This window comes from Ammospiza nelsoni, chromosome 11 (genome assembly GCF_027579445.1).
Source record: "Ammospiza nelsoni isolate bAmmNel1 chromosome 11, bAmmNel1.pri, whole genome shotgun sequence".
NCBI classification, from domain to species: domain Eukaryota; kingdom Metazoa; phylum Chordata; class Aves; order Passeriformes; family Passerellidae; genus Ammospiza; species Ammospiza nelsoni.
This window is the reverse complement of record NC_080643.1, coordinates 315,166-328,673: the sequence shown is the minus strand read 5'-3', so window position 1 is coordinate 328,673 and position 13,508 is coordinate 315,166. Positions and strand designations below refer to the sequence as shown.

Genomic DNA, 13,508 nt, shown 5'->3' with positions numbered 1-13,508 from the left:
TAATCACAAGGCCTTATATGCCAAAAGACTCCTAAACCTGTTCTCACACCTGCAAGATGCTGTAGCAAAATGCTATCAGATTAACAGTCTTCATTTTTCCTGTCACTCCTGCCACGTGACCCCAGTGGTTTCCAAACTTTGCACATTCAATCAGTACAAAATGTTTGAGCATGGACTCCCAACACATGTATGCTTATTTATAAACTATGTATATCTACTACTAAACTATTATAATATGCTTATTTTAAAACATACATAGAAACACAAACTATAAAGGAAAATAAATATAAAAACAAACCAAAAAATATTTCCTTCCTACACTCCAGTGGACTGTCCTACCCACATTCCGCTTCGGAAACCACCAATCCAGGCAAACATTTCATCAGACAAAGCTGCACAGTTGGGAGAAAAGGCCTTTCCCCATATTCCCACATTACTTACCTAATATGCTTCGGCCTGTTCAATCTCCCTGCTCATACATGAAGTAAAGGGATGACAGTTTGAAATCAACAAACCAGACCTTGCTTTATAAACTTCTGTTGCTGGATTTGGGTACAAACTCAAAAAACTAACAAATTTCCCTAAAATTCTCCTGAAACAAAGATCCTGAGTTCACTCACAATGAAGAGAGAGGCAATATGCAAGTAAACCTGAAGCTGTTATGAGGTCTCTTTCTCTCAACTTTTCATGGCTTGACTAACTGCAAAGTTAACCAGCCCAGGAGAGTGCATGCTTTTCACAACTATTTCAGTACTATCTCTGTTGTTGTAACAGTCAGCAAGAGACAAAAGCTTCAGATACAGCTCCAGGCAGACTCCTTGCAAGAGGAAACACATAGACCCCTTTGTTATTAAAGGGCTGTTTTTCAGAGGACTCTCTGAACCAGTTTCCTCAACAAACTAAAATTAGCTAATCAGAAAGCTAGTCTTCCAAAAAGCAAACAAACAAAAAAAAAAAATCAAACTTCACGAATGCTTCAACTAAATTGATCTGGGAAAGGGGAGAAATGGTAAGACATGCTGTTTGCTTCTTGATATCAATAGGCTGATAGGCAAACTTTGCAAGAACGTGTCACAGAACGGAGACTGTCATTTCATCACTGCTTTTCCCACACAGGCAGGACAAACTGAAGGAGACAGCAGTGATCCCTCAGCAGCAGAGCAGCCAGGATGATCTAAACCACAGACAAGCAACCCAGCACTGAGGGGCTGGACAGTAGCGCAGGCTGCAGCCCATGTTCCCAGAGCCTCTCACAGCCTAAAAGACTAACAACACCATCCACTCACACTAGAACTCTTTACTTTTATAAAATACAAAAGAAAATAAGAGAGGAATTTAAAAAGTCATCTAGGTAAATGGAAGGTTTTCTTGCAGGAACTAGCTAACAGTTGCTAAGAAGGACCAGTCTGGCTGCTGCTCAGCCTATCACTCCTTGTTTGACAGAGGTGTGCCATCCAAACAACCTAATATGTTTCAAATGTAGCTCTCATTTCACTGATCAAATACGTATAAAATCAGCCACCTGCCATGCGAGAAAATGACTAATGCTTGCATCTTTTAAGCTCTTTGCTTCACCACTGAAGAAGCTTTTGAACACAGCACCATTTGAGTTTGCTGAAAGAAGCCTGCTTTTCAAAACAAGATTTCAAAGGGCTTAAGAAAACATACAAGGAGATGATAAAGATCAAAGGTAAATCTGAGTAACTTACTGCTGCTGCTGTGGCCTCTTCTCCACCTACATAGATAGAAGAAGCAATCTCCATCACAGACAAGTTTGTGGGAGCATCTGTAGTGGATGATGATCTGGGCCGACCCGACTGAATATCCTGAGCAGACCTTCGGTTGATCTGCGGGCTTCCTTTCGGGGCATCTCCCTTGCCCCACCTGCTGTGCAGGCTGGTCCCTCTCTTCATTTTGGGTGGCACTCTGATCTGCTGAAGCACCCGGTTCAGAGCTGTGGGGTGGGTGGAGACACCATCAATTTCAGCACAGACGCTTTGGCTTTCCAAATCCAGGTCAGGCTCCAGCTCAGCCTGAGCTTGCTGGACATCATGTGGAGAAACAGACGACCTCCTGCGCTGATGCTGGAACAGGTGCTTCAAGCCTTGACCAATGACATTAATGTTCTCCAAAGCATTATGCGTTATTTTAGATAATTTTTGCTCTGATTCATGTTGTTTTTTGGTTTCTTGATCTTGGGATTTGCCTCCAGGATCAGGGTCATCAGACAACTGTTCAGTGCCAGACGGCTCCATTGATGACACCCAACAAGTTTATTTGACTATTCATACATAAATACGTCCCCTTTCTTTAAAAGGCTTGTGTTTATTTTGAGAATGCCAAGATTGCCAGCCAATTAGGTGTGTAATTGCTTCAAGAGTGACTATACATGCAGCTGTGCCACGGTGATCTCATGCTTATCTAATGTTAAACAAAAGAGTAGTCATTATTATACATCCATGCAGCAAGTGTGGGTTAAAAATCCAATGTGCAAAACATGCCATTAACAAAATAAAATGTAGCAGTCCTTGGAGCACCCCTCCACGTGGCATTAGTTGCATCTAGGCTGTACGCAGAAGCCAAAGCTTGTGTGAGATAAGTCATTCATTGCCTGGGGGGAGAAGTCCAGCACAAAGGGTGTAGGAAAGCAAGAAAGGTACAAATGCTGTTCAAAAAGGGGAGAAGCAAGAAGAAACCAGTGGGGTTTTGTTTATTAAGAACAAGCCCATAATAACATCTAACATGAGGTTAAATTTCTGAAAAGCATGTTAGTCACTTAGGCAGAATTCATTTTGCTCTTTGACAAAGATCTGATACTAAGGCCCTAACTTAACAGTATTTAATACATGCAAAAAACCAGAACATTTCCAAATAAGTTATTCATTTCCACATAGTGAGAAATGGCTTATTACAGCCAGCATCCACTGATGGCACTGGAAACTTGATGTGAAAATCTATCTTCAAGCAAGAACAGGCAAGTGAAATGCTTTCAGTTGGCATAGTCTTGTTCCACAGCTCTCACAGGAAACAAGAATGCATTTTGAAAAGTAGATTAAGCAACCAAATCTGCAAGGGATCAGCACCAGGTATGTGCAGTTCAGCCTCTGTCACAGGAACTGCTGTTCTTAGAGATCTCAACCCGAGTCATTCCCTGGGCTGAGGCAGGACTGGATTATACAACAGCGCAGCTCAGCACTTGCTCATAGCAACAACTATGGGAGAAGGTCAGCAAAGATATGGGGAAGAAAGGGAGGAAGAAAGGAAGGATACAGTAACTGAAAGGGTTTGACATCAGCACCATGAGATCACATGCTCAGAAGCTGACCATTGTTTTCTGCAAGAGAAAACATTGATTAGGCTTCTATAAATATAGAAATCAGCTCACAAAGGTCTACCTCAATCTTGGCAGAAAGCAGTCTGTGCTTTAGAAAAGAATTATTTGAAACTCAGCATATTTGGGATTTGAGAGTGTTCATTTCTATGCAAGAACAGCTGCAGAAACAGAATGCATTGGAGTTTACAACTGGAGTGCTCTAGATTCTGTGCATCTGAAACCTAACACAATGGGTTAAACAGATATTCCAAAATGCTTTTCAAATTGCCATCCAAAAATATCAGAAGAGCTGCCTCTCTCTTTCTTTTTTTCAAGTGTCACTGCTCTTAGTTGGAGGCAAGAATAAACTCAGTACTTACAGAAAGCAGAACACTGGAATCATGCAGGATTTTACCTCTGTGCTTTGAAGATGCTATAAGCATTGAGTGTAGATATACCGGCCAGTTTAATCAATAACACATTAAACGCAAAGGAATAAACTACATCCAAGAAACATATATTTACCCACATCCATGCAGCAATTGTGTGGCAGAAGAAAACAACATACCTACATACTTAACACTATCTTAAATGAATTAAAGTGCCTTTCTGTCTAGTAGTGTGCTTTGGCTTTTGGGCTTCCTCTTTCTTAATCTTATTTTCCCCTTCATGCAACAGGTTTTGCAGAAAGTTAGACTGCACTCAATTTATGTTTTGGGACAAAAAATCGCAAAAACCAACAGACCGAATGGCTCAGTGAACAAAACTCACCATCTAAAAAAGCAAGAGTCCCAAAACTATTTGGCACATAAAATACAAACCTGAGAGCTGACCATAACTGCCTTTTCCATTTTAGCTAATTCACTCAGCATTTATTTTCAGTCAGGACTCACTGAAGAACTGCAGTTCTTATCTAAGATGATGGGTAAACTCTCCAGCCAGGATCTCTTTGATCTCCTGCATGCTCTCTATTCACATTATCACTGGCAATGCTGCTGGTCTTAAAGAACACCACCTGAGTCTAACTGGAATTCCACGCATTATCTGCTAGAAAAAATTACCCCACTTAAATTAACTCTATGGCAGTTTACAAACCAACCTGAAACTAACCAGCCCACAGTGAGCTTACAAACAAGATATGACCATCCTGTGTATTCTACAACATATTTCTGAAATTATACAGCCTCTCGGAGGTTCCTAATGGGAGCTTTGTAGTCATCTCCTACTTCTATTTCCATAGGATGAGTCTGTTGTGAGCCTGAAATGAGCTTTGCAAATTACACATCTGGTATGAAGGTCCTTACCAGTATTTATTTGTTCTAGTATCTACTTCTGAGGAAAAAAAAATACTCAAAGTGTGAAGAATTGTGAATCTTCAAAATTGATTAGCACACTTATTTCATAAGGATTCAACTTTTGTGGCCACTTTTGTTTTCTCTACTTACAACCACTTTTATATTCTGTTAGTGGGAGGAAACAATACTTTATACCATAAAGTTCAAAAACATACATTTCTTATTTGTACAAGAATACACTACATCAGGAACAAAATTCACAATTACATATACAGCCAACTGAGCAGATGTTACAACATTATTATATCCCAGAACATTCTAATACAGCCCTTCATTTGTGCAATTATTTCCCAGAAGCCCTGGAAAACAAAACAGTTCAAAAGGAAAAACTGGCAAAATCAACATTAGATAATAGTGAAAGGATAAACTTGTACTTGCCTCCATCATATGCCCTTTAGCATGGCTGACCCCCAGCAGTCCCTCCACTGAACAGAACTGCAAAAGAAATTGGGTATGAGATACAATACTGAAAACCAGAGGAAAGATATACATAAACAGCAAAGAAAGAGCATGATTCCAACTTTTAATTTTTTTTTTTTAGGAATTTTTTTTTCCATTGAAATGCAAGCGCCCCAGGAAGCTGTCCTGTTTTAAACTCTTTCAAATAACTGAAGGGATAAAAATATGACTGAAGTTAAAACTGAATCTTATGAAGTTAATCAAGAAGTTCTTGTGAAGGAGCATTTTATGTTGGGGTTTATGGCCACCACCACAGGCTGAAAGCAGAGGAAGATGCTAGGGCTCCAACCAGCACCATGTAGATTTTATTTTCCTCTCCTATTTAGTCATTCTCCATGCTCCCAGCCCAGGTTAAACAGCTGGCTCTGGTGTTCACCTCACAGGAGGTAAAAGCTGTGGGCACTCAGACACACCTGCACCTGCCACAGCTCACTGCACAGGCAGCTGCTGTCCCCTGGCAGCTCCTGCCTGACAATTCCTGCAAAAGACCCAAAGGCCAGGTGCTGGCTAGGAGATGACAAGAGGACAGCTGAGACCAGACACACCAACCACACTTCTCTAGGCAGCCGCAAGGACTAGTCTGAAACACAGCCAGATCACCCAGCTTTTCTAAAGATGATCATTAACTCAACCAGCTCTTGAAAACAGGGAGCACACTACTCTTCAGATGAACACCCCAAGAACTCTGCACAAAAGGGGTATTTTGACTGTTTTATTCCTCATCAGATTCCCACCTCCAAGACAGGAAGAAAGGAAGAAAGGGTTACTCTGATCCACTGAAGTGGGATGCTAGAATATGAAGAAAGTGATGACAGCAAATATTAGGAACTTGGAAAAAATGAATGAACACATTTTTGAAAAATATCTTCCTATAGAAGAAAATCCATTTCTATACTAGCATTAGTGGAGAACTAGTACAATGTGTGAAGTACTGGTCACACGAGGTGTCACTAACAGAACTTCAGTCACATTATTTGTCTACTTATTTTTTAAGTTTTAATGTTATTTTTTATTCATAGTAACTGTAAGAGCTTTTGTCAGCAAGGTCTTCAGAGACATGACCTACAGCACTACAGGATGACCTACAGCATTATAGGACCTGCAGATCAGCAGCTGCTTTTGGCTCAAATTGTTTCACAGCTGCCATAGTTCAGAGTCTGTGTCAAGGAGTGCCCACAGGTGGGCACTAACAGGCATTAGCACCAAAACTACCTGTACTGTCCGTCATGTAAATCACAGCCCTAACTGACACACCACCAAAACTCCCATTTGCGGTCAGAAGCTCCATTTTCTTCTGAACTTCGAGAAACTATCGCACCGGGCTATTCAAAATTCCTTCACTTCCATATACTTACAAAGAGAAGCCATCATCTTGGCTTTGATGTTTTTTGACAATTCTTCCCACTCTTTCACTTTTTTTTTTCTTTATCACATTTGTAACATGAACATTTCAAAAAATTTGACAAGTTTGAAAATACTTCTGCCCCTCTGATTTTAGACTTTATTCAAGTGAAAGTTTACTTTAAACAGTTTAATTAATTCCCTTCAAAATCAGAGTTCTTTGTAAACAAAGTGAACTCTGAAGCTACTACTGAAAATCAGTTTAGAGATTACTTATCTGCAGCTGAAGTACTCGTTACAGAAACAAACAGTACAAGACTACAGAAATGGGGAAGAAAAATTATTTTCAAGCAAAGGAAACAGGAAAAATTCTACCTTCTTATAGAGTATTTCAAATACCTTTCTCTTATGCCCTATAAGAACACCATGAACCCTTAATAATAAAGATGCTGAAATACAATTAGCTATATAATCCTCACATTCCTTTTATTTCATAAACAGGTCAATTTAACAGCTCACTATAGACTTGTCATCACAGTTAGCAGGGATCTTAGGAAGGAGATGCTTCCAATTAATCCTATTTGGTAAAAGAAAAGCACTTTTCAGTTGTTTCAGAATAGAAGCAATTTTTGCTAAGAAAAAGCCCAGCTTAGTTTGAGAAATCCCAGATTATTTTCAGAAACCCATCCCAAAATGGAGTCTGTATCCAGGCAAACAGTTTAGCAAGAAAGACTAAAGAAGCAACAGTCACACACTGGAAAGCCACCTGTTACAGGAATTGGGAACCCTAGCAAGCGATTTATATCCAAAGGAGGATTAAGATATTTTAAAAGCATCATTGCTCAGCAGAGCAAATAAGGAGAGAAAGCTCTGGGTGTGTTAACAACTAATGCTATCAGAAAAAAGAACTCATGAGAAACTGGAATGGGTGTGAAATTCAAGAGGGCTGTCATCTGGAAAACATTTAAACAGGAAGACACCAGTAACAGAGTAATTTGACTCAAGAAAACAGGATAGTAACATGACTATCCAATATCTAGAGAAATGTATATATTTAGCTATTGCAATAGAACAATTTTGAAAAAGTCTGAGTGGAGAATTTGGGCCAGAATGGAAGAAGACATACAAGAATTAATTAAATACAAATACCTTAGGTAAATGGTAGAATATAGGCAGAAAGAAAACAGAAAACAATACTATACTATCTTTAATGGAAAAGATACCTACAGTTTTACATATACAATTCTTTATCATCCTCCTCCTCTAAAATTTACCCAAGAAAATATTTTTTGAGTTCTACTGAAGTCTGAAAGGAAAACCAGAAACACAAGATATAGATACACAAAGACCCTCCCCAGGCCAAGACCAGAAAGGGAGTATGGCTGATAGCATTGTTAGAGGAAAAGACTGGCAGTGTGTTTAGGTATGAATTACATGATTTTTAAGATATTCAGGGACAAAAATGGCATTATGTGTGATCCCATGTGAAACATGAAATGTTTCTCCTAAAATCCTCACAAGCCTAAAATAGCTCTACACAGTCCAGGCACTTGTTTGTTAGAGGCGAGTATGTTACAAGGAGAAAGGAGTGAGAGCAGATCCCCTATTGCCCTCCTCTCTGAAGCAGGGGTGGGGAGGGAGACAGTCACTTTTTCCCATGCATTTCCATACACATTAACAAATAGCAACTTCAAAGGTTTCATCAGCAGATTTTATGCTTTGGCACACCAAAAAGAGTTCACCATTTCTATTACTATATCCATTAATGGTACACGTGCGCAAGGGCAGCGTGCTCAGATCAAACATACCAGAAGGTGATCTTTCAACATCAGCCTCTTCTCAGATCCACATCCTGTTGAAACAGCTCCTATAACTTTATATTTAATAAATATATTATTTATATTTAATAAATATATTATTAGTTCTGCTGGCCATCAGAACTAATGCGTACAGTTTACGTTCCTGAAAGCTCAAATACTAATTCTGTAGATAAGAGAAAACTTTACTTATTGTCACTCACAGAGCATATACCAAACACTACCTTAGTGAGTGATAGATCCCTTTCTCCTTTCAATTTCTTTTTAATAAACATCTTCCTGAGTACACCTACATCAGAATCAAGTACCTTCAATAACACTTGTGGGCAACCACTACACTACTGATGCCCTCCCTATAGGAAGTATTGCTTGCTCATTGCTCTGAATGCGGAATAAAGACTGCTGGTTCTTCTGCAAAGCAGAAGTTCATATCTAAGAACCATACACAACATCACCAAAGATGAGGCAATTTTCCATGTTTATTTGAGTAATAATAACTCAAAAGTGGCCTAAAGTTTAGTGACTGGTTTTCAGAAATGGTTCTGCTGCTTTGGAGTACAACCAATTGCCAGTGACATCTTTTCTACTCCTGACATCTTTTCCACCCCTCTCTGAACATTCAGTAACTCAGTGGTTACACTGTTTGAATCAAAGCTATAAAGTAAAGATCAAGATTCTCCAAAATTACTAACTATGCAGAGGTACCAATACATAATCATTCTGTGTTTGTGATATGTTAAAATCTCAGTGAAAACGAAAGCAAAATGTTTCAGCTGTATTTCCATAGCTGGTGACCTGCCTATTTATCAGAAGCCTTTCCCAACTGCACTGCTGCATCTAGAGCTGGTGTGCCACGGAGTCTGACTGTGAGGCAATGCTGCTGGTTCCACAGCTCAGCAGAACTTCATCCTTGATGAATTCCTTAGCTACATAAAGTATTTCTAGGTTTATATTACCATAACATGTGAGCAGTCTGTGAATTCACCCTTCAAATGCTCCTAGATCATGTTGAATTATCATTATTTCCCTAGTTTTCAGGCAACCCCCCCACCACAGAAAGATCAAGAAGCTGCCTAAAGGTCATGTGACACTTTTACAGCAGAGAACCAAACTTAAAATTTGCTCTCATAAGGTTAATGTTTTATTTCCATGATTTCTCCTGTTGATAGCTTCAGATTCATTTATTAACAGTGTACAGCAGTGTAACTGGAACCTACTCAAACCACTTAAAAACATTATTTTCTGGAAAAGGCTACATATAGGCTATTTTCCATCACATTATATAAAAACAGTGCTTCAAGAAAGCTAAGTGAATGTTGAAGAAAGATTTAACTAGAGTCTTCTGATTACTTGACATTGACAATTACATATATCATGTACATTTTCTTGAAATTTTTGTGAACATAATTAAAATTTGGGAGACAACACTAACAGTGCAGTCTGCAGGGATTTTAGAAGAAAAACAAAGTAGATGAAGAATTATTATAAAGACAGCTGGCTTTACTAGGCTCAAGAGGAAACCTGCAATTCAAAACTGTGTGGTCTGCCACAGGAAGGCTGACAGTTGACACTTTCACTTAATTTAGTGGCCTGTTTCAGAAAACTGACATCCTCACTCACTCTTCCTCAAAACCAAACTGAAGTTAAGCCAAACAGCAGAATTTCCTCTAAAACACCTCTGATTTTTGCAAAAGGAAAAAATGTTGCACCCCTATTACCATGTTCTAAAAATCAGCCAAGTGCATGCTCTGAACTCAGGGCTTCACTGAAGAACACTGAAGGGACATCTCCAGCCACTGTCCAAGCAGGGATCTGAAGCTGTCCTTTCACAACACCAGAAGTACAAAAGAAATGGCAATTTAGGACGTTTCCAACCTCTTTTGTCCCCTGGGGCTCATTTTCAGAACCATAGCATGGCATTCAATTTTAGCTTTTGTAGGCACAGATATTTCCATGGCTGTGATATGAACCAATACAAAAGAAAATAACTCTTATTTGAAGGAAGACAGGACTGAGGGACAAATCTGACCATAGACCCAGTTATAACAACTTTGGAATAAGGTTAAAGAGAGGAAGTAGACAGACAGGGTACACAATTACTCCCAGATGGCGTTATCAAAAACCTCCTATCTGATGCTATGGCCATAACAGCTGCAGAAACAGGAACTCGCGTGAGCTTCAGCAAGGACTCATCAGAATACAAGTGATTTCACTTCTACAGTTCAAATACTGCATTTTGCAAAGAGAGAAACTTCCTCCCCAAAGGAAAAGACTGAAGAAGTGTAAAGCAAATATTCAAAACAATGTGTCTTCCACAAAGAAAAGAATGGATTTAATTCCTTGAAGCATCTCAAATATTTTAGCGGTCAGTTGCACTCCTACTTTTAACTTCTATTAAGATCTGCATTATCTGGATCTGATTCTTCAGTCTCTGGAAAAATGCAACAGTACTAGGCCATGGCAAGAATTTCGGCAGGATCTTTTCAGGAGAGAAAGGGGTGAAGGGAAGAGATCAAAGCTGCACTTATCTCCTCACTGCCTGTCTGCCAAGAGACAGTGCCACCTTCTGTGTGTCAAAGCTGACTCAAATGTCAGGAACAAGTGAACCATAAAATGGAAATACAGGTATTTTCTTTTCATTTCCAAGGGAAGACAAAAAGTTATACCACACCTATTCCTGGCATTAAAGAGAGACGTCTAACCATGCTAGTGATACAAAGAAAAGAAGAGATGGCCTCTCATTTTAATTCCTAGCAGAATTATCTGTGATAATGCCAGCAGAGATGCTGGCAAGATTTAGCAACTCTAGTTCTAAAAGAAAGGTTTATTCCAGGCTTGCAGTTGTAAGGAGGTTAAAACAAGTTAAATTAGCAGGCTTGTAAAGAAAGATATCTACCATCAACCCACACCCCACACTATGTGTGATTTTAACATGTGCTTTTAGCCCTTGGAAAGTATCATATTTACAATGACTCGTGAAAGAAGTAGAACTAACCTCACACATAGTGGTAAAATAGTCCCCCTGATGACTCAAAACCAGCTCTTTCTACCAGTATTGTTTAAAATGTGACACAAATCTGGCAAGACAAATTCTGACCAGAAGTCAATAGACATCGCTATTCTGACTGTTGATGCTGCTCAACCACTGACAGCTTCATCCTGCTCTTCAGAAGAAAACTCTCCTTCCTGATCCTTTTTCAAGACTGTGAGTCTAGGGAGCTTTTACTTAAGTGTGACTCTTCAAAAAAAATGTATTAGTATAACAGTAGTGGCCTTAATCTGGGGCCAGTTTGTTTGTGGGGCCTTTTCTAATCAAGCATTAGCACATTCCTCCCTGCAGGACTACAAACAAGATGTTCAGGTTACCCAAACACTGCTTGAAGTCCTTCAGTCAGCTTGCATGAAGCTGGGAGGACCTATCAGTAAAAGACTACTGCCACCCACACCTTCTTACCTGTTCTCAATGTTAAAAACCCGCTATCAGCTGTCAACAGAAACAGGAGACATCCATAAGGTGCTTTTGTCTCGACTCATTACAGCCACTTCTCCCAGTCCCAGGTAGGCTAAAGCAGAGCTTGCAACAAGGAACAATATAATTGCATTCCTATGTACCCTAACGAGTAGGAACAGCATCAGCCTGGCCTGTGTACCTCACAGACACCGTGTGAGCAGAACCATAGGCACCTGCCCTGCAGCACACAGGCACGCTGCCAGGCCTCTTTTCAGGGGCCAAGGAACCAGCCCAGCACAGCCACAACTCCCTATCCCCTCAGAGCAGCACCTTTTGGAACAGGACCCATGTCAGCCATCCATCAACTGCTACCACACAGACTTGGGAATTCCCTGCTTTGCTCACTTTTTGGACTTTTGCAATAAAAATACAGGTGCGTATCTATGGTTCTTTTCTTCTCTTAGATCTTATCATGCGTTTTAGAGACACACACACACAAACTGCACAAATCCAGCACAGCAAAGCAGCCACTCACAAATATGCTGCTCTTCAATATCCACCTCCACATCCAGCTGCACAGAGGCAATAATCTGGTATAAAGCAATTGGGCTTGACTACTTTGTTGCCAATGGGAAACAAGTAGTCATGCATTTAAAACCTCAGCCAAAATCATATTTCTTCCCACATTCACGGTAGAGTCCACATTAAAAAATCCACAAATCTTCACTCAAAGCAGCATAAAAGAGCAATCTTATTTGAAATAAGGCTGAATTTCAGCTACACTGAGAAGGTGTGGGCTTATAATCAGAGCCAAAAGCAAGACACAAGTTAATGGCTCCTTAGCTGCTGTGCAACTTGGGTTTCTGCCAGAACACCCGTTTGCTAGCTGCAGAGCAGCTTTGCAGCTGGTCAGGCTCCCAGTACAGGTACATGATAGGAATTTCAGTACATGGGTGGTTACAGAACACCAGCTATACCAGGTGGGTCCTCCCCAGGTGCAGAGCTTCCTCTTTCCCTTCATTGAACCTCATGAGGTTCATGCCTGCCTATTCCTCAAGCCTATCCAGGTGCCTCTGAATGGCAGTACTCTCATCAGGTCTATCAACTTCCCATCTTGCATCACCTACAAAATTCTTCACCTGGCCCTATTAATATATTATTAATAAACAGATTGTACAGTACTGGACCCTGTACTTCTCCCACAGACTGGAATTACACCAGAAGCATTTAAAGGACTTCAGTAAACCAGAACCAAAACTTTCAGCACAACAAACCAGCTGAGAACTAACTCCCACAGCAAAAGTATGACCAGCACAGGAACTGCCCTGCAGAGCAGCAAGCAGCCACCCATTCATCCCCGTCTCTGCTCCTCTTACCACAGGATGCTCTGCAGCCCAGGCAGTAAAACTTCTCACAGGTACCCAATGCATAGCCAAGTTCTTCTGTTATGAAAAGGCTCACATATGCAGAATATCTCCCTCCATAAAGCATTTAATATAAATCAGTAGTAACCAGAGCTAGAGGCTACCCCAGCTGAAAGCCACCACAGGGAAGGAGCACAGCCCCATGCACCTAGGAGGGACTGGCTTTCACCAATAGAGATTTTGCCTTACTAGTCAGTCTGCCATTACTGGCGTGAATGAGCTAAGTTCAGTCTTAGCAGATTCTGACCCAAAGTCGCTCTGTGCTCATTTCTCCCATTTTAACTGCTATTCAACCTCAGGATCACAGTAAGGACACTCACTGCTTCTCACAGACAAGTCACACTACCC

The 13,508-nt window shown here is 40.3% G+C and overlaps 1 protein-coding gene across 4 annotated transcripts in view; it reads right to left on the bottom strand.

Annotated features, from left to right (window-relative positions):
- Positions 1-13,508, bottom strand: part of TMCC1 (transmembrane and coiled-coil domain family 1) — a 75,071-nt gene that overhangs the window by 55,360 nt on the left and 6,203 nt on the right. For 3 of the 4 annotated variants that reach the window (XM_059479964.1, XM_059479963.1, XM_059479965.1), the window contains exons 3-4: positions 5,047-5,103; positions 1,710-2,421 (exon numbers count right to left, since the gene is read on the bottom strand). In XM_059479964.1, the coding sequence (XP_059335947.1) occupies positions 1,710-2,255 (546 nt within the window). In that variant the 5' untranslated portion in view covers positions 2,256-2,421; positions 5,047-5,103. The remainder of the gene's footprint in view (positions 1-1,709; positions 2,422-5,046; positions 5,104-13,508) is intronic. The other variant, XM_059479966.1, reaches the window with a different exon arrangement.